This window comes from Callorhinus ursinus, unplaced genomic scaffold, assembly GCF_003265705.2.
Source record: "Callorhinus ursinus isolate GAN/ISIS: 27379988/994484 unplaced genomic scaffold, GSC_fseal_2.0 scaffold16, whole genome shotgun sequence".
In the NCBI taxonomy this organism is placed as follows: domain Eukaryota; kingdom Metazoa; phylum Chordata; class Mammalia; order Carnivora; family Otariidae; genus Callorhinus; species Callorhinus ursinus.
In genome coordinates, this window is record NW_027397078.1 from 25,917,898 (window position 1) to 25,943,453 (window position 25,556).

General features: G+C 41.1%; 1 protein-coding gene across 2 annotated transcripts in view; it reads right to left on the reverse strand.

Annotated features, from left to right (window-relative positions):
* PHEX (phosphate regulating endopeptidase X-linked) overlaps positions 1-25,556 on the reverse strand; it is a 221,777-nt gene that overhangs the window by 78,068 nt on the left and 118,153 nt on the right. For both annotated transcript variants that reach the window (XM_025857499.2, XM_073901981.1), the window contains 2 exons: positions 11,206-11,283; positions 2,351-2,454 (listed from right to left, as the gene is read on the reverse strand). In XM_025857499.2, the coding sequence (XP_025713284.2) occupies positions 2,351-2,454; positions 11,206-11,283 (182 nt within the window). The remainder of the gene's footprint in view (positions 1-2,350; positions 2,455-11,205; positions 11,284-25,556) is intronic.

Below are 25,556 nucleotides of genomic sequence, written 5' to 3' on the forward strand. Positions count from 1 at the left end.
GCAAAAGAAACAGTCCACAAAACCAAAAGACAACCGACAGAATGGGAGAAAATATTTGCAAATGACATATCAGATAAAGGGCTAGTATCCAAAATCTATAAAGAACTTATCAAACTCAACACCCAAAGAACAAATAATCCAATCAAGTAATGGGCAGAAGACATGAACAGACATTTTTCCAAAGAAGACAGCCAAATGGCCAACAGGCACATGAAAAAGTGCTCAACATCGCTCAGCATCAGGGAAATCCAAATCAAAACCTCAATGAGATACCACCTCACACCAGTCAGAATGGCTAAAATTAACAAGTCAGGGAACGACAGATGTTGGTGGGGATGTGGAGAAAGGGGAACCCTCCTACACTGCTGGTGGGAATGCAAGCTGGTGCAACCACTCTGGAAAACAGTATGGAGGTTCCTCCAACAGTTGAAATTAGAGCTACAGTTCGATCCAGCAATTGCACTACTGGGTATTTACCCCAAAGATACAAATGTAGGGACCCGAAGGGGTATGTGCACCCCAATGTTTATAGCAGCAATGTCCACAATAGCCAAACTGTGGAAAGAGCCAAGATGTCCATCGACAGATGAATGGATAAAGAAGATGTGGTATATATACACAATATTATGCAGCCATCAAAAGGAATGAGATCTTGCCATTTGCAACGACATGGATGGAACTGGAGGGTGTTATGCTGAGTGAAATAGTCAATCAGAGAAAGACATGTATCATATTACCTCACTGATATGAGGAATTCTTAATCTCAGGAACAAACTGAGTGTTACTGGAGTGGTTGGGGGTGGGAGGGATGGGGTGGCTGGGTGATAGACACTGGGGAGGGTATGTGCTACAGTGAGCGCTGTGAATTGTGCAAGACTGTTGAATCACAGATCTGTACTTCTGAAACAAATAACGCAACATATTTTAAGAAAAAAGGAAAAGAAGAAGATAGCAGGAGGGGAAGAATGAAGGGGAGTAAGTCAGAGGGGGAGACGAACCATGAGAGATGATGGACTCTGAAAAACAAACTGAGGGTTCTAGAGGGGAGGAGCGTAGGGGGATGGGTTAGCCTGGTGATGGGTATTAAAGAGGGCACATTCTGCATGGAGCACTGGGTGTTATGAACAAACAATGAATCATGGAACACTACATCAAAAACAAATGATGTAATATATGGTGATTAACATAACAATAAAAAATTTAGAAAAAAAAGGAAGGAAATCACAGCACAGAAACAGAAACTAAAAAACAACCAAATGGAAATTCTGAAATTGCAAAGTACAATAACCACAATGAAAAATTCGTTACATGGGTCAAAAGCAAATTTGACAATGCAGAAGAAACAATCAATGAATTTGAAGACAGAGCAATAGAAATTATCCAATCTGGAGAACAGGGAAGAAAGCAGTGGAGAAGCAGGCCCCAGCAGACAGTGTCAGAAGTACAAGCAGGCAGAACAAACAGTAATCTAAACCTCACACGTAACACTGTGTCAAGTATACTGTCAAGTAATCAAGTTTTTTAAAAAGTAACGTAAACCTGAGCTGAAGGATTTCTCAACTCTAAGCCTCTTATTCATTTGCTAAATGGGGATGGTCCTATTTATAAATAGTACCTACGCCTCAAAGAAATGACGAGAGGATAAAATTAGTTAGAACAGGTAAAGCACTCCCTAGCACACTGTGAACATAATAATTGTGGGCTGCAATCAGTATCATCATCATACACATTTTGCTAGGGAAGGAAATCATGGCTGGCCCTGGCCCAGAAAGTTCCTCGGGAAACTTTCCTACCTAGAGGGACATTCCCTATGGGCAGTGGGAAAGAAGGAGAATAAATCCTAACTGCTACTGGAGAAAAATAATACAGCTATCAGTTCTTTGACATTTATTACTTTGACAAAACCTTCTAGTTACTTCATAATTATACAATTACTTCTACATTTGTAACTATACTTGATTTTTTAAGCATTTGTTCTTTTTTAAGATCTTCAAAAGTTTCCACCTGAGTGTGAAATTCTAGGGAAACTTGTTTTCTATGTACATAGATTCATAACTACATCTAGAAGTAACTTGAACTTTTGTATCCTAATAAGCCCTCTTGTAACGTTTCGGGGCTAGGAGTGGGGCAGCCATCATCAGAATGAAGATGTGATTCATATAATATCAGAAATAAGAGTTATCGAAACCTAATACAGGTTTTGCCGAACCAAGGTAACTGGCCAGCCGGCTACTCTGACCAGAGGGGAATGACCAAGTTTGACCTGAGGAGACTTCACTTCCCATCAGCATATTTATTTCTTTTCCTTTTGGGTTTTGTTTTGTTTGTTTTGGTTTTGGTTTTTACTCACTCTGTTTTTGGAACCGCTTTTCGCAGCCAGAAGAAATCAGACTGTGCTAAGTACTTGCGGGTCTGCAGGACATTGCCAAAGTAGTCGAATTCTGAAAACTTGATCTAAATAAAACAAACCACAACCATCATTGTTCCAAGTGCAGATAAAAGAGGGCCCTGAAAAAAGTCTTCAGCACACAAATGAGCAACCAATGGAGAAGCTACACTCCTCAGGACATCTCTCAGCCATCACCAGTTTACCCAGTATCCACAGAGCCATGAAATTTAATCTCCATGATTTTTCTTTTAAAAGAAAAAGCCCCCAAATCGATATGATTATTTCTGGATCACGGTAAAAAAACAAGAGATGCTGCAGTAATTTATGATGCATCTCATTCACTTTGTAATTGAAAAATCTACTTTAAACTTTATAGGACATATCCTCTTAGGTTTGAAATTTCCTGGCTCACATGAGTGCTTGATCTTTTCTAAAATGTGTAGTCTATTTATTTGTCACATAGGTTCTCCTAATAACATTCAGTTTAGTCAGCTAAAACCTCATTTAGCTTATAGATGATGATTTAGTCAAATGTTAAAATCCAATTTACTGTAATCAGCATTTGTTCATGAAGGGAAAACAATGAAAGTGATTCAGAGACTTATTTTCCCCGCTCAGCACAATGGAGTCACTAGAATCATTTCATTATTAACAGAATTTGTCTATTACCACTCAGAAAATTCTCTGGTCTCTAAAAATTAATGAAATTACAGAGGCGAATCGTAGATTACAGCTTGCATAGAAAAACAGGAAGTTGATGCATCACAACAATTTGTGTATTAAAATAGGGAAACAGACATAAATGATTCCTGAGTTCCTTTTCTTTTTTTGGAAGGAGAATGGCAAACGGTTTGAATTCTCTAGGCATTCTATCTACAAAACTAGCCGTACTTAACCTAAATATTGCAAACAATATCTGTGTAACAGTAAAAGCAATGGGATGAAGTGATGGCTAATTCTTTGGTTTGAAAATATACTACTGGGGTGCCTGGGTGGCTCAGTCATTAAGCGTCTGCCTCAGGCTCAGGTCATGATCTCAGGGTCCTGGGATCGGTCCTGCATCAGGCTCTCTGCTCAGCGGGGAGTCTGCTTCTCCCTCTCACTCTCCCTCTGTGCTCTCAAATAAATAAATAAAAATCTTTAAAAATATATACTACCGTGGCAAATAAAATAAGAAAAATACATGTTTGAATAAGCAAATAACCAAGAGGAATCAAAATCTTACTACCTGTAATTTTTTTGTAAAGTTAAACCATACTCTTTTAAAAGCAAAATTTAAAATATAGCAAATGCATGTATGTGAAACCCACAGGTCTTACATTATAAATATGAATACACACATACAACTTGATGGCTATAGATTTGACAGTCATCTACATCTGGCTCATGTTTAGCTCTTCCCTAACGTATGATTGATACTCATTATAAAAATATCTATGGAGTAACTTTTGTTAATAATTCATCTTGATGTTTCCAGGGGATCAGGCCAAAATATAAAGGAAGGAGGAAAAATAACTAAAGGCACAGGGAGAAAAGCAGGAATGCAAGTATCAATTCCTGGCATCTTTGGTGTTCTACCTGACCAACCAGTTATAAAGATCTGACTTTAAGTTGCCCCTCCTTCAAGCCTCTTAGAGAGGTGGCTGATAAACAAATTGTGGTATAGTTCCATAATGGAAAATAATACAGCAGATTAAAAGAATGGTATGTACACATGAACATGAAATAATCTCAAAGGCAATGCTGAGTGAATAAGGCAAATTGTATGTATGAGTGAATTTAAAGTTTTAAATCATGTAAAATGATACTGTATGTTGTTTATGGATACATACCTATATAGCAAAAGCATAAAGAAATACATGGGAATAATAAACACTGAATTCCAGATAGTATTTATATCTAGGGAAGGAGGTAGGCAGGAAGAAAAAACATTATTAGGTCAAGGTGGATTACAAAAAGAATTTCCAGTTTATCCTACTCATTTCAAATGCGTATGTGCATTATAAAGCTAATACAGCAATGTTTAACATTTGTTAAAGCTAGAGGTGTTCAAAATAGGACTTTATATATTTTCCAGTGTTTGAGATGCTTCAAAATAAAATCCTACAATTGATTGTATTTAAAAATAGAAGTTTATACTCAACCTCAGAAGAAAGAGGGTAAGCTCCTTGTTTTAGCAAGCAGCCTTAACTAACATCCTAATGCATTCCTGGGTCATATAGTTAAAAGATGTGTCCACTGTTCAACCCTTAGCCTTTTTTTAGCTTTTGTTCCCAAGACAGCTCTGACAGAACCTTTAGAATATGAGTGTAACTGATGAAAAATTCAGATACGCTTTTGGGTTCACAACACTTTCTGGGACATTCTCTCAAGGGAATTCCCTTCAAAAACATTAACTTTTCTTTTTGGTAATATCAGTGGGGTCAGTTGTTGCTTTTGGAAGAGTCTGCTAATTGTGATACTTCCCTGTTCCATTTGGAAAAAAAAACTTGATATTCAGGTTGTTTTATAGACATTAAATGGAAAACCATCCAAAAATTTCCTTAAAAAGTTCCGAGTAAAAAAAAAAAAAATACTTTAAATAAGATCCTATCATTGCCATAAAAATAATCATGGGGAGCAAAACTAAGAGCAAGTAATGACAATTTGCCAATGGCTTATCTCTATTTCGAAGGACAATTTTAAGATTGTTTTAATTATTACACAGAATATTTGCTATTTCTTAGCCTAATTTAATAGATCTATTCCATTTACTTAATGGAAATCATAGGTAACAGGGGACAAAATTTTACCTTTTCCTGTGACATGGGTTAAGTGTTTGGGGGTAGGGAAGGGCCAGCCCCTGTTATTCCCAAATGATAGATGAGGAAAAGAGCTGAAGAGATTATGGAACTTGGCAAAGCCATACAGTTCAAATCATGAGGCTCCTAACTTCAATGTTCCTTTCATTGGTCCTAATAAGAAAAATGGTGAATGGACAGAAACAGTACAGGGAAAGAGGAAGCAAAGGTAAGAATTTGGGAGGAGAAGCAGTGATTAAATAAGCGATGGTAGTTTACTTAACATCGTATAGCTGTTAAAATAATGCTAATTAGGCTAGGGAAGTCAAGGCCAAAACAACAGGTTAATGGTAAAGGTCAATATACAAAATTATACACAGCATTAATTTCAGCAATACCAAAATTGAAAGATAACATGGTGAAACAGAAGTATGTATTATTATGTTCCAGTACCAATATTATGGGGGCTTTTTCATGCCTTTTCTCTATTTCCCAAATTTTCCACCATGTGATAATACTTTGATAAGTGCAAATATTTCCAACAGGCCCTTGTTTTTCCTTTGAAGGAAAAACAACGATGAAACCCAGCTACCACTGGGAAAGTTCCATTTGTGGAGATAGCAACAAGAACAAATGTACATGAGTAGTTGAAAACCACCTGTAATCTTCAAAAAACAAAATGTTTAAACTGTGCAAGGGACAATAATTGGCTCAAAAGCCTCTTGTCCTATCCATTACTGGTGAAAATGTAGGTCAAGCTGATAATGACTTTCAATCACTTACATCTCCTGACTTTTCAATTGGGTGATCTTTGGGAAACTCATTGGGGCTCTCGTGTCATGTCCTAGGAATAGCCGTCCAGATCCTAAAATTCAGGGGAATCTGAATTTCTCTTCCTGGAAATCCTATCCAGCATACCATGCATCAAGTGTCACAGACTAAAGGTATAAAGGGATAAAGCTGTTACCACCCCTCAAAGCTGAGGAACGGAACAAGGAAATGCGTTCAGCTTCTCCGTAGGGTAAGTACATGTTGATAAAACACTACATGAGCCAATAGGACAAAGAGATTCTAGAACACTTTTTAAGTTAAATCCATTTAAAGATGTTCAGAGATATATCTGAGTATCTGTAAGAAAGATTTTATGTTAGGCACTCATAGAATTTTCTAAAAACAAAACGGAATTCAGATTTTATACTTATGTTTTCCCTTATTTATAGCAAATATGTAGGACTGCTACATTTAGACAGCTTTGTCCATAAGTATTCTGTGTGTGTACATATATACATACCTGGATAGAGACAATGTTCAAACTGTTTAACAACTTACATATATGGTACACTGTGAATGATGCAGTTCCCACAAGCAGCCACTTAAGGGTGACTCTGAGGAGCGCCAGCTGGCACACCACCAAGGAACCAGATGCCCTGTAGCCACCACTGGGGGTGAGGGGACAATTTGGTCTGCTCTTGCAAAGGGAACACTCAAGATGGAGGCCAGCGTGCGGGAGTTATGGAAGACTAGCTGGAAGGCTGGTAGGTACAAGGGCACTCCCCTCCAGTGCCCACTTTTGGCTCTTCTGGGCCATGGTGGCCAGAGATAACTTGGTTGAACTTAGGACAATGTTTTATTTTGTTTCTTTACCTATCATACAGAATTACTTCAATATTTTAGCAACCTGTTTTTCTGGAACATGTCACCTAAACATCACCTCACTCTTGCACAGTGGCAGTACCACTCTCTGTCACTGATACACACACACACACACACACACACACACACACACACACACGCCCATTCCACTGGCTAGAGCAGACCAAGATCTACTCCAGAGAATATTATGCAGGTTCACACATCTGTATATCTCTATTTGCATATTGATGTGTTTATCACTCACCAGAAACATTGATCTTCTCTGAAAAAGTACCCAGATCCAATTCTCCTAAGTAAATAGAGGCCAGCTGGGACTCTGACTTCAGCCCTTATTACTCCAGCTCTCCACTGGTTTTCACAAGAATGAGTGAAATACCGAGTGGGGCCAATTACTTACCTACTGTCTCTCAGCTACATGCCCACCCTTCTACTCTGTTCTAGAACAATGGGGCAGGAAATCTGAAAACTTTATTTCCCAGGCCCGAGTGCCAGTTGGCTTCCTGCCAACAGGAGGCACTGGGTGAAATCAGCAGGTGGCAGGAAGGGAAAGGATGCTGTGTTTGTTCTCTCTCCTCTTTCTTCTGACAATGATGCTGTAAGAATCTTCAGCCCCTCTTCCTATTAAATCTCCTCTCTTTGAAATACCTAGTCTGGTTCTGGCTTTTCTGACTAATACAGCAACCTTTCCACAACTGGCATCAACTTGCTCTTGAGTCTGTCTTGATGAAGGATCCATGAAGGCATACTCTGTAAGGCTAATTTGAAAATGGACCGACGCCTATGTGTTTAAAGCTAACCAGTAGGTTCTCCCCGCATGCTACCAGGGGTTCACACAAAGGGCATCTCCTCTCTTCCTGCTCTTTTCAAAGACTAAAGTAAGACTGTTGTTCAGAAATACTTGGCTGGGCATCTCGGTTTACCTAGTCAATTTCAGAGGGGGGAAATTTTTTTTTCTCGAATTTTTTTTTAAGATTTTTTATTTATTTATTCATGACAGACAGAAAGAGAGAGAGAGGCAGAGGGAGAAGCAGGCTCCCCGCTGAGCAGGGAGCCTGATGCAGGACTCGATTCCAGGACCCCGGGATCACGACCTGAGCTGAAGGCAGACGCTTAACCATCTTGAGCCACCCAGGCGCCCTTTTCTGGAATTCTTTACATTTGCCTCGAAGTTCTTTTCCATTTGCTCTTATCTCCACATAAGCCCAACTTCAGTCTTCAGCCTTTCTCCTTGACCTTCATCTGATCCGTTACCTAATCTCTATCCTCTTTCCTTTGCGTTTCTGCCTGATGAAGCATATCTTTGCTTGCGTCAAAGAAAGTAAGCTGTTTTTCATTTCTAACAGCCTCTCAAGCTCAGAGCTTGTATTACCAGAAATTTCTCACAGACCCTATAGTAGTCCTTATCTACGTGTTTCTCAAAACTGAAAACACAGCCATACCGGTAATACTCTAGTCCTACTGCTATTCACCGTGGCGACACCATTACTGTCTATCACATCAAGCATCCTTTACCTATATTCAGGTTGGGTTTTATTCATTTTTTTTCTATCCATTTCTGAACACAAATGTATTTTGATTTCAGTATTTGGATGTTTTTTCACCGTCTCTTTTTTTAAACTGTTAGAAACTCTTCGGTGCATCTGGGTCTACTCTGGCTATGAGTCAGACAAAAGCTGTTTCTTGACAAAAGTGCTTAAAAATCTTGGTGTGTAATGGCTTCAGTTCAGACCCTGGAGAAACAAGGAAACCCACCTAATACTGCAGCCTGTCTGGCATCTGGTTTCTCTTCACAAAAGATACTGCATTCAGCGAGTACTCACATTTTTGGGTACTTGCTTTAGACAAGAGCAGACTGTCAACAAAACCTGATCAGTTGAATATTGTGAGTGAGCCCTGAACGCTATCTTATTTGATTAAAGCTTGAGACTGTTCCATCTGCATAGCCTTTTAAATCAATTTGAGGCACCTGAATCGTGCATAGGTCAATTCATAATGACTTTTCCACACCAAAATAATCTCTTACGTACAAATTGAAGATGCCATAACTAACACTTAGATTGTGCTTACTGCGTGCCTGGGTCCGTTTTAAATATGCTAAATATGTTAACTTATCTGATCTCCACAGCAGCCCTGTAAGGGAGGGGTTGTTATTCTCAACTCCATTCTAATATGAGGAATCTGAGGCACAGAGACGCTATATAATCTACCCTACGTCACATGGCTAGTAAATGGCAGACTAGGGATATAACTCCAGGCACCTTGATTCCAGGCCCTGTGCCCATAACCACTACACCAAAATACCTCTCACACCTTTTCTCATCTGCATCCTTGACTTGGAATAATTGCCCAGCTCATCCAGGCTCTCCTTCTAAGGCATTTTGTGCCCCAGTGATGCTCTTCTCAGCAGCGATGGTTCTCATACTGATCGACAAAGTAACAGCTAGCACTTATAAGGAACCTACTTATGTGCCAGAACATTATGTTAGGTGCTTTCACATTTATATACTCTTATTTAATCTGCCCAACAATACCAAGTCTTGGTTATTATTATTTCCAGTACCGAGTGTTGAAGAAGGTCGTCAAAGACTTGACTACAACTTGACCTGTGAGCTGGGCCTGGGCAGTCCGAGGCTCCCCACGCCCTATACCCAGGAATGTGGGTTCTGCTTACCTTTCCCGCTCCCAGGGGCTGCTCCGAGGACACAGCCTGGAGATAGGGATGTGGTGTGGGGAACACCTGCACAGTATACATGACTGAACCTAGTTATGGCCTCTATATAAACTTTTAAAATCTGGCCAGCAGGTGCGGGGATCCACTCGTCTTGCTGCCCTTGTGTGTAAGCTCCCTTGGCTTATGAAACCTACCACCTACCAACCTGGAGGGGCCTGCCTCCTTCTTCAGTCTCTCCCAGCCTTCTAAGTACCAGGGCCAGTTTCAGATTACCCCCAGGAAGCTCCTGAGGAGCTTGTAAACCAATACCCAACAACCAAAGGGAAGCTAACTGAACCTGCACAAGATCAAACGACTAGTAAGTGGAAAAGGAAGAAGCGCTCCAAGGTCTGTGCTCTTAACCACTTGACAATATGACCTCCCTCTTTTCTTCTCCCCTCCCAACCAGCTCTGGGAAAGCAGCTCCCACCAATTCTTTAAACCCACCAGTCTTCCTCTGGGGCAGGTGCCTGAGAAGGACCTTGCAGAACCCCTGCTCTGATTATAGGCAGAGCTTTCTGGGCCTGGATTTCAGTCCTGGCTCTGACACTATGTAGGACACTGAGGAAATCACTTAACATCTTTGAGTCTCTACGTCCTTTTCTGCAAAATGGGGATAAACGCCATCTACTTCACAGGCTTACTCTGGAGGTTACAATATAATGTACATATGTATCAAGTGCGTCAGTATTTTTAATTATCATAATAATACTGAGATTTTTCCGCAACAAAACAATGTACAAGATGGGTTGAAGCATATTATTCTCCTGCAGAGCAGCCAGAGAAATACTTTGGAAGGCCACATCTTGGGACCAATGGAGAAACTTTATAACGAAAGCGTTCTCTCACTTTTGAATAATCCTATAAAATTCTGATGTTCATCTACAAATCTAGGACTGCTTTTACTTATGTGACTTGTCAAACCACAATCTCAGGAAAGACCTACATCTCAGAGCCTTACTTACTACACTCTAGAAAACTACTTTTTCAAGAAAACGTAGTGAATGGTAAAAACGGGGTTATGTGAGGAAGAAAAGTTCTTTATCACAACGTAGGAAAGGAAGTAACAGTGGTTATGATTAGAAAGGCCTGTAATGAATGTATCTACTGGAAAATGCATGTCCCAAAATATCAGAATACAAAAGAGTTATTACTATTCCTCCATCAGTAACTTACTGCAAATATACAGTCCAACTCATAGTAAATTATAGAGTCATATGTATGTGCACTTAATCTGCCAAAACACTCATAAAGTTTAATGAAGTTAACTCCCAACCAGCAGATTTATTACTAGTCATTTAGTATGAATGAAGCACATAAAGAATGTTTAACAACAAACATCATGTGTTTTTCATTAGAACATGGGCACTAATTGTAAAATACTCAATTTGCTTAATTCTTTCCCTTATGATCAAATCAGACCGAATCCAGGTCCATGTGCTTTATGGTACCCACTCAGCTATGCATTCTTTCTGAGACTTCCTTTATTTTGAATCTGCTCTAAATCTTGTGATACGCCTGGCATATTGAGGTTCCTATCTAGCCAAGGGATGAATCAAAAGTTGGTGCCTTCTGGCACTACTCGGTTTAAGTGCTTGGACTTGGGTTAGTTGAAAGGCATGAGGCCAGTAAAAGTTGCCAAAAAACAAAAATACAGTATATTTAGCACTTACTGCCTTGAGGTCTTCATTAACATAAGTATCATTCATTATAAACTCAGGATAGCCAACTTTTGCCAAAACAGCTCTCGCCTATAAAAAGGAAAGAGAAAAACGAGGTCAGAGTTTCAGCACTTAAACCATTAATAATCACACAATGTAGGACGCAATGTTCATCTGAAAACTCTCTTTATTGAGTGCCTAGTAAATGCAACCTACTGTGAAATGCAAAAAAAAAAAAAAAAAAATTAATTTAGTCCCTGCCCTCAATATATTAACAATATAGTGAATGCACAAACAAATATAGTAAAGATAAACAAAATAAAGGTTTCAAGACAATATTGTTATCAAATTCCAGAGCAGAGACTAATGCCTCATGAGGAAAATGCTTAACGTAGGTGACCAAACCAAGTCTTCGAGAATGGGTGGGATTTCAAAATGCAGAGGTGAGAGGAAGGGCATTGCAGGAGAGCACAAGGACAAAGACAGGGAGCCAGAAAGGAAGGACATCACACAGAGAGGAGCAGCACTAGGAGGGGAGAGCAGTAGACAATCCGTAGGAAAACTGGTTTGGGCCAGTTCACAGGGATTCCTAAATGCCATGCGAAGAGTCTGTATTCTCTTTCACAGATAGGAGAGAACAAAATGTTTTTAGCAGGAGTAAAATGAGATGAGTCACCCTTCAGCAAGATTATCACGCAACACTGAGAGTGATGGCCGGAATGCTAGAAAGATTGGAAGTAGGGGGTCCAGACTAACTTAAGATGTGCTATAACTATCCTTTTGATAGACGGACTACTGACTCCCTGTGTTCTGTAGCATAAAGGGAATGGATGAAGGAAAAGTCACCTTAGGCACATACAAGGAGCTTGCGCAGCAGGGACTGGCCAACTATGGCCCCTGGGCCAAATCTACTGTCCCCTCTCTTCCGCACACCACCTCCAGCTCTACAAACTTGTGCTGGAATACAGCCAAGACCACTCACTGACACGTAATCTGTGGCTGCTTGTGCACTACAAGGGGAGAGTTGAGTCGCTGGAACAGAAACCCTGTGGCCCACAAAACCTCCAACATTTACTACCCGGCCCTTTAGAGGAAAGATTTGCCAACTCTTGCTCCAGAGAAACTTTACAGTTCCATGTGAAAGTGTGTCTCTTTCCTCTCCCCAGATTCTGGGTTTCATAAAAACAAAAGAGGGGCTTACTCAAAGAGTAAGTACACGGTAAGGAGGATCTGCCCAGATCCCCCTGGGATCCCTAGCATTGCTTCTGTACAGCCTTCCCCAGGATCTAATGTTCTTTTTCTTTTCTAATGGCCAGCACTTCAGACACTTAGAAGGCCTGCCCTGGGGCTACTGGAGCCCCTTGCCTGCGTGAAACAGTTCCTGGGAGTTTCTCTACCTTCGGATCCCATCCCCACCCCAACCTACCCCAGGAGCCTTCAGCCAATGAGCGACTGTAGCAGGAGTCCAGAAGCTCCGCTCCTTTGCCTCCATTTAGGACAAACTGTGAGGTCTAATTTGCACTCCAGAAGTCCTCTGAATGATCAGACTGTCTGAGACTTCCCCTGAAGTCACACCCTTGCCTGTCCCTTACCCTTCCCTGGCTGGCCTCCCCCATACCCTTGCTGCTCTCTCTTGGGAACACTTGCTAAATAAATCCTAAATCACCTGCACATGCATCTTCATCTCCAGCTTTGCCTCCAGAAGACCCCACATAAGAGACCAGGCAACCCCAAACATGTTGGTTTTATTCCAGCACAGCAAAACCAGGGACCCCTGCACACACTGCTCTTGCAACGAGTTCTTTCCTTCAGTCCCTTTCAATTTTCCTCACCCAACAAATAAATGGAATAAGATAGTGCATTTCCTTATCTTCCTTGAGATAATTCAAATATTAAATATCAGCAGAAACCTGAAACTCAAGACTCAGAGAGGATTTTACAAGTGCCATAGGACACAGTCATAATGGGTTTTGCTGTTCCAGACTCAAATATAGCACAGACCAAATTCTACCTTCAAAACCCTGTGAGTTACACTCAAAGCCTGATGTGACCTAGATAGCAGATAATAACTAGCAGTTATGACTCTCCCTCAACACCAAACAATACCTCCTATGTCTATAAGTTACCTTGTTTCAAGACCACTGTATCATTTCCCTCACTGTACTTAATTCCTCAGTGTATTTTATGAGCTCACCACAAGTCACACGTATAACATAGAGCAAATCAAGAGCTCCCGATAGTTACCCCCCAAAATGAAGAAATGTATAAGCTGAGTCATCCACAATTGTTTTTCCAAACACTGGTCTTTCTGGAGCATGCTGATGAATTATTCATTGTTTTTCAAACCTCACGTTCTGGGACCCCCACGGCACGATGGAGCTTCACAGAATATATTACCATCTACACTGTACATGCGGGTCACTGAATCCTCTTTATTATTTATTTAGCAATACCTTGACTTGAACAGAGTCAGCAGAGAGATACAAAGAATCCCTAAATTCATCTCCCACGGACACATAGAGAGAATAAGGTAATAATACTAGTAGCAACATTGCCAACCTCGGGACACCGTGCTCTTCTTCCCCAAATGTACGCCTCCATTCAAACTCAGACTCAAATGTCCTTCTGTCAGTCTGTTGTCAATTCCACGTCAGCCCACCCCACGCCACTCTGTTTTCTTCCCTGAGAAGCTTCAGAATCCCATCTCCAGAAATCCTATGGGGCATGGCTCCAGGTCAGCATCTGCCAATGAGAAGCACTCAGAGGAGACTGGAAAGGTAGACGAGGAGACACCATTTCTTCACTTGCCATTGGCAGCTATGGGCAGACACAGAGGCACCTGCAGACAGCAGACAGAGCACTCTGCCCGCGGCCTCCAGGCAGTCTCCTGAGGAGACCCCTTCTGTGTGTGGGCAGTACTTCACTGGGAGATGGGGCCCTTCACTCACCGGCCCTCCCAAAGATTGCATAAACCCCCAGTTGCCCGTATTAAACAGCTTCCTGCTTGATATACTTAGACAGACACTCACTTTCCTGCATGAAGGTTGATACACCCTTTAAGGCAAAGAGTGATCGCGTCACTTTTTAACTTCTCATGAACGAGATGAATGAAGCACCAACAATCTGATGGCTTGCTGAAAGGTTAAAGTATTGGTGAGAGAGGTCTGCAATCAATTACCGCCTGGGTTGGTTACATGGACAAGAAGGAAAGGCAAATCCCAGGGCAAATACTGAGAGAAGAGCGGTATAAACAGAGAAGGGACCGTATATCATGTTCTGCAAACAGTACTTCCTAGGCTGCTTGTGGCTGATCAGAAACGCCAGAGTTTTCTGTAACCACTGCATGTATTTCCATCCCTTACACAAACTTCTGGAAGGGGACTGCACATGACAGCCAAACCTCCTTCCTCAAGGGAAGAGGCTTGAGCCACTGCTGATCTTCACTACCTCTGTGACCTTGGGCAAAGTACTTACTTTTCTGAAGCAAATACTGCCTACTGTCTACCCAATATCCCCTGTCCTTTCCTTCTCTTAGTATCAGACCCCAATTCTGCTCAGGATGACAATGGAGCAAACGAAAAATAGCTGCATCACCCGGCTTCCTTTCCAGCTAGGACTGGCTATGGAAGGAGATTCTGGCCAATGGCATAAAACAAATTCCCTGTTCCACTCCCAGGAATCCATTTTTTAAAAAGGACAGATTTGGGGGGCACCTGGGGTTGGCTCAGTCGGTTAAGCATCTGCCTTCGGCTCAGGTCATGATCCCAGGGTCCCGGGATCAAGCCCCGTGGTGTCAGGTTCCCTGCTCAGCGGGGAGTCTGCTTCTTCCTCTCCCCTTGCTCCTCCCCCTGCTTGTGCTCCCTCTCTGTCAAATAAGTACATAAAATCTTTTTAAAAATTTACTTCTAATACAAATACAATGAAAGAGAGTTGAAAGAAGTATTGGAATAATAAAGGAACTGGGAAAGGAAAAGTTGAATCACCTAGATCAAGCCTAAGCAAATCTCTTCTGTAAATGACCACTCAGTAAATATTCTCAGTTTTGCCAGCCATATGGTTATTAATCCAACCACTCACCTCTGCTGCTGTACGCAGGAAAGCAGCTGTAGATAACCCATAAATGAATGGCTGTGTCTGTGTTCCAATAAAACTTTACTTACAGACACTAAAATCTGAATCTCATAACTTTTATGTATCATGATACATTCTTCTTTTGATTTCTTCAAACCATTTAAAAATGTTCAATCCATCCTTAGCTCATGGGCCATACAAAAATAAGCAGCATGCCAAATACGGCCCAAGAGCCACAGTTTGCTGCGTTGATGTAGACAATTCAGTGAGAGGGGACTGTTCATTGAGTTGCCTCAACTGGTAGCACAGGGCCTAGTACACAGTAAGTGCTCAACAATGGTTGCCAAATTGATTCATGTGGAACAGTGTAGGGCAGTGAGCGTGTATGCGCATGTGCATGCATTTTTAGCTACTTTGTGTTTTTGTTTTGCTCTTTGCTATTACTAACATGTACATACAACAAATCTTAATTGCTTAGGAGTTTATTCCTTGCCCTAAAGTCTTAGGGCTAGAGCTCTAAAAAATTACAATTAATTCTATGGAGACAACAGAGAGTTCATAAAGTGAGGATTATTACATTGAGGGAGAGACACAGAGAGAGAATAACTACCACAAATAAACTCTAAAAAACAAGGAACATCGGAAATGTAAAACACAATGTGATTTAAACACTCAACTCACTCCCCCCTTCCCAGAACTTTCCACAAGGTACACTACAACTTGATAGGGCTGGTGGCAGGCACAGAACCGAACATAATTCTGATTTGGCTGTGACATTGAAACAGTGTCTAATTTTTACACAGATGACCAAAGTGACTTAAAGACTGGTTACGATGACAGCTTTGCTCCTGATTTTTCAAAGCCACTTCGTATTAAGCTGATTGGCAGAAAGCAAGATGGAAAGCTCATTTGTTTTAATCCCCACTGACTTGGCTGTTTAGGAGAGTCAGGTAAATTCTCAAATGTCTTGCATGTATTACATCAAAGGGATCGTTTTAATCACTTAATTAAGCAGCTTTGTGTTTCCGCTACCTAGTTAAGTCTCTTGGCCTATTTTTTTTCTTTTTTATTAATTTAACCAACATAAGAAAAAAAGGAAACTGATGATCAATTGCCCTTCTACAAACAATTCATAGACGACTTTCGTAAGCTTGCAATGGCTTTGAAAGCTTCAGTCAGGCTTAACCACACTGAGGCCTCATTTTCTCTGATGAGTTCTATAATAACTATTAAACATCAATCAAAATTCTGAGCCTTAAGCATATCTGAAGGTTCAGGAGACCGTACATGAATTACACTATCCTTCAAAACAATGGCAGTTTTCATAACACCAAACAAATGATTGACTAGTATAGATGCCTTGGCTGGAGATATTATCCTAAGCAGAGCTGATGGTATTGATGAAAATTAGCCCTGGGAAGCAGGCTTTAATATCCTCTGGGGCTATCTGGATCCCACAAATAATAACAATGCATTTATCTGAAAAATCAAATTTTATCTTCTCAGTAAGAATGGCACTGATTTATTAGGAATCGTGGAAAATTTTAATTCTGCAAATTGCTTTTGGGTGTGGTTCAGAGGCTCATGCATCATGCTGGGGTGGAGGATGAGTTAAGCGCCCCCATGAATCAGAAGGCTTTATAAGTGCAAGTCACAGTAGTGATTTTACAAGAGCTGGAAGACAGGAATGCTCAGATTTCAGTTCTTCCATCCTAAATCCCGCCTGAGTAATGCCCCAGTATAGCAGACAATCCCCATTTCTCGCCAAACACAGACAACATTCTAGGAAACATTCCAAATCACAAACCAGTTCCATCCATCCCTCTTCCTTTCTTGGAAACACCAATTCCATGTATCTTGGAGACAGGCAGTTTTTCCAGTCTGAAAAAAGGAAACTACGTAGGCATGGGTAAGCTATAATTTAGCCAAACTGGCACTAAACCTTTCTCCGGTGTCTTTGTGATGGTCCCCTCCTCTCACTTGGATGAGCACTGCACCCAACAGAAGTAAAGAAAGAAACCAACGTTTGGGTTTTCTTAGTAAATAAATGGAGCAGGGAACAGTAACAGAGTTAAGAACCCAAAACCATCCTATGATTGATCCATAAAACAATAATATCCCCCTCGGGGTAGGTAGGGGCATTATTACCTTAAAAACAGGGGCAAGTCTCATATACTCCCTTTAAAACTGGATCATATAATTTTTAAAAAATTGATGTCCTTCTGTACTTTCAGTCACATATCCTAAACTGCTCACAAACTTTTTGTAAATAGAACAGCTGCCAGACCTTCTCAAATGAAGATCCTAAGCCTCAATTAGCTAAATCCATTTGTCCAGACATAGCCAAAATGATAAAAGCCCAGAAGCTGGAACAATCCTATATTGTAGTTAGGCTTTTATATGGGCCAAAGTAAATGATATTTTTCTCTCTCTCCCCCGTATAGGGCTCCACTTCAGGTCAGCATACTATAGTCCACAGGCCAAAACCAGCCCACCACCTGCTTTTGCAAATAGTTTTCCTGGAACACAGTGAAGGGGTCCAGAATATGCCACCATGGCCTAAGAATTATTTTGAACTGAAGGCATTTGAGAAACATCCGATGCAGGAAGAGGTTTTCTCTGAACCCCTCTTATTGAGACCCGGGAGCAAGATGGCGGAGGAGTAGGAGACCTGGATTTCGTCTGGTCTCAGGAATTCAGCTGAATAGGGATCAAACCATTCTGAACACCTACGAACTCAACAGGAGATCGAAGAAGAGAGTAGCAACAACTCTCTGAACAGAGAAGCAACCACTTACTGGAAGGTAGGACGTGCGGAGAAGTGAACCCCTCTTATCTGCCTAAAAGCAGAGTCTTCTAGAAGAATTCCACTGTCATACATCCCCTTCAAGGGAGGCTTCCTATACCAGAGGGAATGACTCCCATAGCCAGAAATGAGAAACTGCATAAACAGACCTTACTAAAACAAACTTTACTTTCCATTAGTTTCCTCCATATATTTCTCAGTCATTTACTGTCCCTTGAAATCCTAACCCACGCCCCTTGTTCAGATGGTATATAAGCCCTAAATTTTCAATGGGGTTTTGAGCTACATTTTGAGCTACATTTTCTGTAAGCTCCCACCTTCTTAAGGGAATAAACTTTGTCTTTTTTTCTTGCTAACCTGTCTTTTGTCAGCTGAGTTCACAGGCCCCCAAAGACTGGACCTCAAAGGGTAGAGGAAAAGTTTTTCCTTTACAACAGCCAAGCTTATTTGTTTACTTGTCTCTGTCCACTGTCATACTATAGCTGTGGAGTTGAGTAACCACAAAAGACACCACGGGACCTGCAAAGCCTAAAATATTTACTATTTGGCTCTTTGCAGAAGTATTTTGCCAACACCTCTTCAAGATAAAGTTTCCCAGATTTTTCAAAACTAATAGTAAAGACAGCAAGGAGAAAATAAGGGACAAAGCGTAAGTTTTTGGACAATTTCATCAAGATATAAATGTGACTCAACTTGTAATGCTTCATCTTTTGTTGAGGTAAATACCTGAATTTTAAAACAGAGCCAGCGTAAAAATATTAACTTGAAGCAGGAAAAATCAAAGAAAAAATGCAAATAAATTATTAAAAATCATTTTCAAATGTCAAGATTCAAAGAGCTTAGAAATGGCACAAGCAACATCTAGTCCCTAACACCTAACATATCTCAGGTAAATTTAATCAGCTCTTTAATCCTCCTTCAATTGTAAAATTACTTATTTAAATGGCAGGCAAATTGGAGATTAACTTAAATAAACATATCCTACTCTCTCAACAACAGTTCAATTGAGGGGGTATCGTGGTCATTCTTTCCATTAAGGTTTACCTTGGAAATAAACAATTCTTCACTAGGGTGAAAAATTTTTCAACCACCTCCCTCATACTGTGGGGGCAATGATCAAATGAGGTAACTTTGTAGAATTATTAAATTAGGCCAACGTGAATTGTCACAAAGTTTTTCTCCAAAAGAGGGATGCTATAGGGCCACTCCCCAGACAGATGGCTGGTTCCTTCGACACTGTAGGCCTCTAGTTCAGGGCTTCTCACAAAGCTTTGTCCCTGGACTAACTGCAGCAACAGCAGTCCTTGGCAGCTTGGGAACAATGCAAATTCATGGACCCACCTCAGACCTACTAAGTCACAATGTCTTTGGGTTGCAATCCAGGAATCTGCATTACCATAAGGTAGGGTTTCTCAGCCTTAGCACCAATGACATTTGGGCCAAACTATTCTCATTTGTGGGGGGTTCTGTCCTGTGCATTGTGGGATGTTTAGCAGCATCCCTCGTCTCAACTTACTAGATTGTAACTCTCCCCCTCCCCACTTCATAGTTGTGACCAAAAATGTCTCCAGACCTTGACAAATGTTCCCTGGGGGTACAATATCACCCTGGGTTAAGAACAGGTGTGGGAGGGGATTATCCTGCATGCTCAAGTCTGTGCTAGATTGCTAGACGCTCTAGATTGTGATACTTAGCAAGGCTTCCAGACTCACTTCTGAGAACCCCTGACATTGTATTCTCCATCCACTCCTTCAATATTCCTTAGGCATCTCACAAGTAGTCACCACTATTATGCCAACAGGAGTACTTTATGAAGAAAACAGCATGATCTTTCCCAACAATTTCTGAATGTGACTCAGGCACTTGCAACTCAACCTAATTTCTGGCCAGTGTCACCTAAATCCCAGGATGATAGGGGCAAACAATTAATCGATAACTGGAAAATGCTTTGCAACTACAAGTCAGGATACAAATATAGCCCCCTCAAGATCTCAGAGATGTTTTGATTAAAAGTTCTAATAACTTCTCTCTCAGTAACTTGGCAAAATCTATTTTTGGTACTTCGAAGCATCTAAAAAGCCATGTTAATACAATTACAGTTCACTGAAAAATTAGCATGCAATCCAGTTTGAAAGCTAAAATCAGTCATAGTGGGGTAATATTCCATTTAATTATAAAGATTAATTCAACCTTCATTTATTTGTGCGTGTGTTTGGTCTTTTCATTTTTCAAAGAACACCCGAGATTCAAATGCCATCTGGCAGAATTGCCACACAATTGTCGGTAGCATCTATTAGAGTCGCGGATTTCATTTCAAAGTAGGACTGATAAAAGGACAAGGGGAGGGAAAGAGAAGAGGAAGGTGGAAGCAGTAGAGAGGCGACGAAAAAATGAGGTTTTTCACCAATCTGATGGCACTGTATCCCTCACTCTCTTTTGTTCCACCTGAACGAATGGTCCCAAATAACAAGTCCTGCTATCCCTATTTTCTATATTTTCTGCAACAGCCAGGTGAAGATTCAAGCAGTGCTGTGAATAACAGTGCAAAATCTAATTATGACCCCCACTGTGTTTTACAAAATGTATGTTACAGCTGCCTTAATATTCGGCCATAGTCCTATGGTGATTAAGACCAACCACTTCCTTCATCATAACATCCATTCAAAATTCAACCTTTTATGGAATGACTAACAATTGCCAAATAAGTACTGTAGACTGGAAAACACCTTTCTACATTTTTAGTGAGTTGTCACATATACAAAGTACACAAATATTAAGTGTACAAATCAAAAGAAGTTTTAAATGCACACACAGCCCTGTGTTAGTAGTTCTAAGACAAGATTTAAAACATTTATAAGCACCCAGAAGGCTCCTTTGGGTGCCCTGCCAGTCAATAACCCCTCTACCCCAAGATAACCACTATTCTGACCTCCATCTCCACAAATGAGTTTTGTCTGTTCTTGAACTTCAAAAAAAGTGTATACTCTTGGTGTCTGGCTTCTTTCACTCAAAGGTACATCTGTGACATTTGGCCATGTTGCTGTGTCTAGCAGGAGTTGAGATACAGAGTTTAACAAATTGCATTCCTGTCCTCAAATTGTTCACAGTTGATCATATATGGAGAACAAAATGCAGAAGGAAGGAAGGAAGGAAGGAAGGAAGGAAGGAAGGAAGGGAGGGAGGGAGGGAGGGAGGGAGGGAGGAAAGAAGGGAGGGAGGGAGAGAAGAAAGGAAGAAAAAACACTAGAAGAATGTAGAGGATGGGATGGGATGGGAAGAGAAGAACTTTGTGAAAAGGTCACCTTCAAAGAGGAGATCTCAGAGCCAAAATGAATGAGTAACAACAGAAATAACACTGTCAATAATAACAGAAGTAATGCTCTTTGCTGAACCTCTACTATGGGCCAGGTACTGGGTTAAATGCTTCATTTCATCAGATCTAATTTTTACCTCAACTCCACCAGGTAGGTACAGATCACTCCATGTCACAGCTCTGGGAGCTGAGGCTCAGAAAGGGTAATTAACCTCCGCAAGTCGCGAAGACATTTGAGAGCCAAAACCAGCCTCATAACCCAGATTCATTTAGCTTTAATTTGACTTCAAAAAGCCCATGTTTTCCCAACATGTACCATCTTTTGAGGAATGAAAAATAATATTCTATTATATGAATATGACTCATTGTTATAAATCCATATGAACTGAATAATGTGTAATGTACAGACCACCTCTGCACCAGTAACCATATTCAATATGCCCAAATAATCTTTTCAGCCATAAGAATGACAAGACACATGTAGACAGGGTTTAAGTATACCTTTAAGAAGTTTCCATCCCTCCGTAAAAGTCAAAGCATTGAGCTTTTGGTTCTGGACACCAACGGAATTAAACTTTCACCGAGAGTCCCTGGCAGACCAAGAGTTGGACAAGAGGTGAGGTCAAAACAGAAAAGGAAAGGCAAGAAAGTATTTCTAGGGTAGAAATACCAGAGCATCCATTTTTCAGACCAGTCAAGGTAATAAGATAAAAGAGATTTTACCAATAGAAGGAAGGTTCCAGGGAATGGGGACCCAGGGAGAGAAGGTTATCAATCTCACTGAGGAGATCCACTGGCAAAAACCACCCTGAGAAAAGGAGTCTATCATCAGTATCCCTGGCCTAAAGAATTCTAGCCTTCTTCCTCCCATTGCTAAAGAGGAGTAACATCGCCCCTTCAGGATTTAAGCACTATCATAAAGACAAATGAGAGCCAGTTTCAATTTTGAACCAATTAAATTTAAAACTTTCTTAAAGCAGGGCACCTGGGTGGCTCAGTCGGTTAAGCATCTGATCGTTGATCTCAGCTCAAGTCTCCATCTCAGGGTCATGAGTTCAGGCCCCACCTTAAAAACAACAAAAACAAAACAAAAACAAAGAAAACCCCACTTTCTTAAAGCTCAACCCTAACTAGCTTTGGGGTTAGAAATGAAAAAATGCACTATAAGCAACAGACCAGGAATGTTTGGACCTTACCCCAAAAGCCCAGGAGATGGAACAAAGGCCTTCTGAGCAGAGTACGTGGTTCCAAACTTGCAACCCCCAAAACTCACAATTTGGTCCTGCATTGTCTGTCTGTAAAAATATATCATCAGCAATATGTAACTTTCTGCTGCCAGAACAGCCAGACCTGTGAGTGTGACCCATGTCAATGTGAACTGCATGGGTCCAGGTCCCTTGTTGCTCTCTGCCTCTCTGAAACCCAGAGTACCAGCCTCTATCCCTTGAGAGTAAAGTCCAGGGGTAAGCGGTGGAAGACAGATAAAGGGAATGCAACTCAAATCCACCCCAGTGGCTCTGCCTCCACAGTTCAGCCCTGGTTATTTATTCTGGATGCCCATGGGTCACATTTTGGAACAAATTTTAGCTCTGTTTTGATCTACCTCTGAAAAGGCAGCCTAGGGAAGGAAACCAGAAAGGCCACCTATACTCAAGGAAAAGCAATGAGCCACAGCCAAGGGACCATGTGGGCTGTTTGTAAACAGCAGCCTAAATGTCATCATCAATTATTCATCATTCAACAAAGCCAATGAGTAACCTCTTATAAAACCACTTAATTCTTACTCAAGAGTTGGCCCAACCAGAGAGGAAAGCAGCAAGGGGTCAAAAACTTGAGACTAAGAAAGCTCTAGACCAGGTGGCCAAGCCATGGCCTGCATGCCCAATTCTGGCTGCTGCCTGGTTTTGTCAATAAAGTTTTATAGACATAGCCACATCCATTTGTCCACATATTGTCTATGACTGCATTCATGCTACAAGAGTAGACTTGGCATGGCCTGCAAAGCCCAAAATATTTACTATCTGGTCTTTTACGTGAAAAGTTTGCTAACTCCTGCTCTACACTTTCAGTACTCAAAGCGTGGTTCATGGTCCAGGGCCATCAGCCTCACCTGGGAGCTTATTAGAAATACAGGATCTCAGGCTCCACTCCAAACTTAGTAAAAATCTGCATTTTAACAAGGTCCCTAGGAGACTGGTGTGCACATTTAAGTTTGAGCAATACGACTCTAATAGTGCTCTGCTTCTCAAACTTGACTGCCTCATTATTTGTTATAGCCAAGACATGGAAACAACCTAAGCATCCATCAATGGATGAATGGATAAAGAAGTTGTGATATACATACATATAAGGGAGTATTATTCAGGCATAAAAAGAAATTCTGCCATTTTCAACAGCATGGATGGACCTTGACGGCATTATCTTCAGTGAAATAAGTCAGACAGGGAATGACAAATACTGTATCATCTCGCTTATATGTGGAATCTAAAAAACTAAAAAACAAAGAGATCAAACTTGTAGTTACCAGAGGCAGGGGATTGGGGGGGGGGAGGAGGAATTGGGAGGAAGGTTGTTGAAAGGTACAAACTTCCAGTTATAAGATAAATAAGTACTAGGGGTGTAATAGCACAGCATGGTGACCATAGCCAGCACTGCTGTATGCTCTATAGGAAAGCTGTTAAGAGAGTAAATCCTAAGAGTTCTCATCACGAGCAAAAAAAATTTTCTTTCTCTTTTTCTTTTTTAATTGAACCTTTATGAGATAATGGATGTTAACGGAACTTTTTGTGGTAATCATTTCCCAGTATGTGCAAGTCAAACCATTGTGCTACACACTTTCAACGTATAGAGTGACGTATGTCAATTATAGCTCAATAAAGCTGGACAAAAAAAAAAAAAAAAAAAAAAAACCCTTGCCTGCTTACTGCATTCACCTGGGGAGTTGATTTTTAACTACTGATGGCCTGGGTCTGAGAGGACTCCAGGCTGGAAAGTTTGCAGGAGCTTCCAACTCCTCCCAAGGTCACCCCACACATTCTCACTGTCATTAGATACTGAGAGGGGACACTCTCAGTATATATACATACATATATATATACTGGCCTTGAGCTAAGAAAAAGCAATCAGTCAATACTAAGAAACAACTGAACCAACCAAACATGAAAATAGGAAAAAAATTTAGTGATACTCAGTGGTCAGGTATTAAAGACAGAGGGTAAAAATAATTCCCAATTCTCTGATGTAAACAATGAAAAAGTGAACACAGAAGAGAAAGCAAAGGATAGTGACTGCAGGTAGGTAGTTTCCAAACATGGTTGCCAACAACAGCTCCTGTCTCTGTATGCTCACGCTGCTCCTCAAGCCAAAAGATGAAGTCCCTTCTAGGGACGGGCCTTGTCCCCAGCTTTGACCAAGAGAGTGTAGCAAAAGAAACCTGAGACTTCCGAGCCCAGACCTTAGAAAGACTGGCAAGTGTGACTCCCTCCCTCTTGGAACCCTTAGCTTCCGTGCCACCCCGCTGAAGAAAGAAGCCAGAGGAGGAACCATGAGGCGCCAGACATGAGCGAAGGAGCCCCCTCGGATGCCCAGCCATGACCAACCTAGGAATGCAACTGCACGAGACACTCCAGGTGACACCAGTAGAAGAGCCATCCACCTCGGCCCCAGGCAACCCAAGGAATCATGAGAAATAAGCCAGGAAGTTTGGGGGTGATGTGTTACATGGCAGTAGATAACCCAAACACAGAGCACTGCGGTGGGTGAGTCATTCTACCTGCGTGAAGAAAAATAAAACCTGCTCTCTTCCCTCTGGCAACTGACCAATGCAGATCCAAAAGGGACAGTACATCACTCCCAAATCCTCTATGAAGAATCAATCCTTCCATAAATTCCTTTAAAAAAAGGAATTTTGTTCATATGAAACACCAAGAATGATAATATTTAAAATAAAAATAAAATTTACTTTGCAAAGTTGTCAGAGCTTCTATCCAAATACTTGGGTCGTGCCACTTTTTTCCTAGCACTGCTTCCCCGGACTTTTCTAAGCCCCAATCTTTACCTTTTTTCCCCAGTTTTGTTCACTCTTTTTTCTCTTGGTGTTGGGTTGTTTCTCTGGCTCAAAAGTGAGATTCTGTCAGAAGTGGATTTGCTGTCACGCCCTAAGACTGCCTTTAC